Source organism: Fukomys damarensis, unplaced genomic scaffold (assembly GCF_012274545.1).
Source record: "Fukomys damarensis isolate Sample0158 unplaced genomic scaffold, DMR_v1.0_HiC HiC_scaffold_25, whole genome shotgun sequence".
NCBI lineage: Eukaryota > Metazoa > Chordata > Mammalia > Rodentia > Bathyergidae > Fukomys > Fukomys damarensis.
In genome coordinates this window covers 3,871,951-3,873,666 of record NW_022900937.1, presented here as the reverse complement: position 1 = coordinate 3,873,666, position 1,716 = coordinate 3,871,951, and the positions used below count along the sequence as shown (strand labels likewise).

At 63.6% G+C, this 1,716-nt stretch overlaps 1 protein-coding gene across 1 annotated transcript in view; it reads left to right on the top strand.

The window, feature by feature from the left end:
* Hadh (hydroxyacyl-CoA dehydrogenase) overlaps positions 1 to 1,716 on the top strand; it is an 8,725-nt gene that overhangs the window by 5,091 nt on the left and 1,918 nt on the right. The window contains exon 6 of the mRNA XM_019210256.2: positions 1,372 to 1,488. Coding sequence (XP_019065801.1) covers positions 1,372 to 1,488 — 117 coding nt within the window. The remainder of the gene's footprint in view (positions 1 to 1,371; positions 1,489 to 1,716) is intronic.

Below are 1,716 nucleotides of genomic sequence, written 5' to 3'. Positions count from 1 at the left end.
GAACTGAGCCTGAGCTCCCATGGGACACGGACGCCCCGCCCACTGCTGCCCTGCTGCAGCGCCGGAGTGGCCAGCAGGTGGCACTGGAGAGCTGCAGGAGAAGTCTGGGTGCGTCCCCTGCAGGCCTGGTCTCGCAGGGAAGCTGCTCCTCATCCTTAGGGCTGGAGTGCTTAGCTGGAGAGGGCAGTATCTGTGTGTGTGTGCTGCAGGGGCTGTCAGATGCTCTGCAGTGGCCAGCCTGAAGTCAAGGCGCAGGTAGCATCCACCGGCTGCCTCTGCCCGCTGTGCCGACCCTAGAGCCGAGAGCACCATTTTCTGGTGCTCTGTGGCTTGGGTTGCTTTGCAGATGGAGCTGCGCTCTGCCAGCTTGGAGCTGTCGCGCTCAGCTGTATCCTCCTGTGTGGTGCTGCCCGTGTGTGTGGACCGCGAGATGGGTGTCAGGCTGAGAGCTGTGACTCCGAAGTGTGTGGATCAGAGTGCCGGGAGCCCCGGCCTGGCTGAGGGAGGGAAGGGGAGGGCGAGGACAAGGCCAGCGCCCAGGCGCAGTGTGGCCCATCTGCCCCCAGCCTCTGAGGCCCGCAGAGCCCTCTGCTCCGTCTGGACGCCCTGCACGGAACCCGCTGTGGGCTGTTTTGTCTGTGTCCGCACATGCACAGTGGCTGCAGTGGTCCCCCCTCTCCTGAGCAGCTGAGCGTGTTTCTGTCTGGGGCCGTGTCCTGGTGCCTCCCACAGTGGTGTGACAGGGCCCGCACCGCCCCGTGAGGCTGAGGCCCAGTGCCTCCCTGCTGGGCGGGTGGCTCCTCTCTAGCTGCTGCATTCCTGGGCCGGGTCTCTGCTGTGTGTGAAAGGGTCTCCCGGAGGTCTGAGCAGCATGAAACCCCAGTGGTTCTGTGAGCAGCCCCTGCCTAAGCACTGCATTTAGCTGCTTCCCTAGGCTCTGAAACCAAATTCTCCCTGCCACTGTTGCAGGTCTGGCTTTGGAGAAGGGGCGCAGGGCAGTTCTGACAGCGTGTGGCCCGTCTGGCAGTGGCGGCTCCGTCAGCCTCGGGCTCACTTTCAGCAGCTTGCTCCCTTCTCTCATTTAAATGATACTGCTGGTGAGCAGAGACAAGTGCCCTGCTGATGGAGTCAGGGCTGCTATAGCGTTGCACGGTGGTGAGCCGGAAGTCCAATGTCTCGGGAAGCCCAGCCCTCTGTCCCCTTGCACGAGGCACAGAGCCCACATGCCCTTGGCCAGGCATGGGAGGAGCCTGCACCCCGTGCAGCACACACTTGTGAGGCGCAGCCTGGCCAGCAGCAGCATGCGCTCCGGACAGCAGGAATGTGTGCGTCCAGGGTCCCCTCACCCAGCTCCTGGACTTCTCTCCACAGGTGACGCATCCAAGGAGGACATCGACATGGCCATGAAGCTGGGAGCCGGCTACCCCATGGGTCCCTTTGAGCTTCTGGACTACGTGGGGCTGGACACCACCAAGTTCATCATAGATGGTAGGGCCGAGCCTTCCCTGCCTCTCCCGGCTGAGTGGAAGTAGTCTCGGGCTGTGGATCGTCAAACAATTGAGAACAAGTCTCCCAGGGCGCTCAGGAGCGGCGCAGTCCAGCCTGCATTGCTGGGACGAAATACCAGGGAGAGGAGGGGCCTGGTCCTGGGGGTGGCGCCGGACCGCGAGCTTGCAGCAGGGAATGCCGCGGTGCTGCTCTGCACTGCCGTGCCGC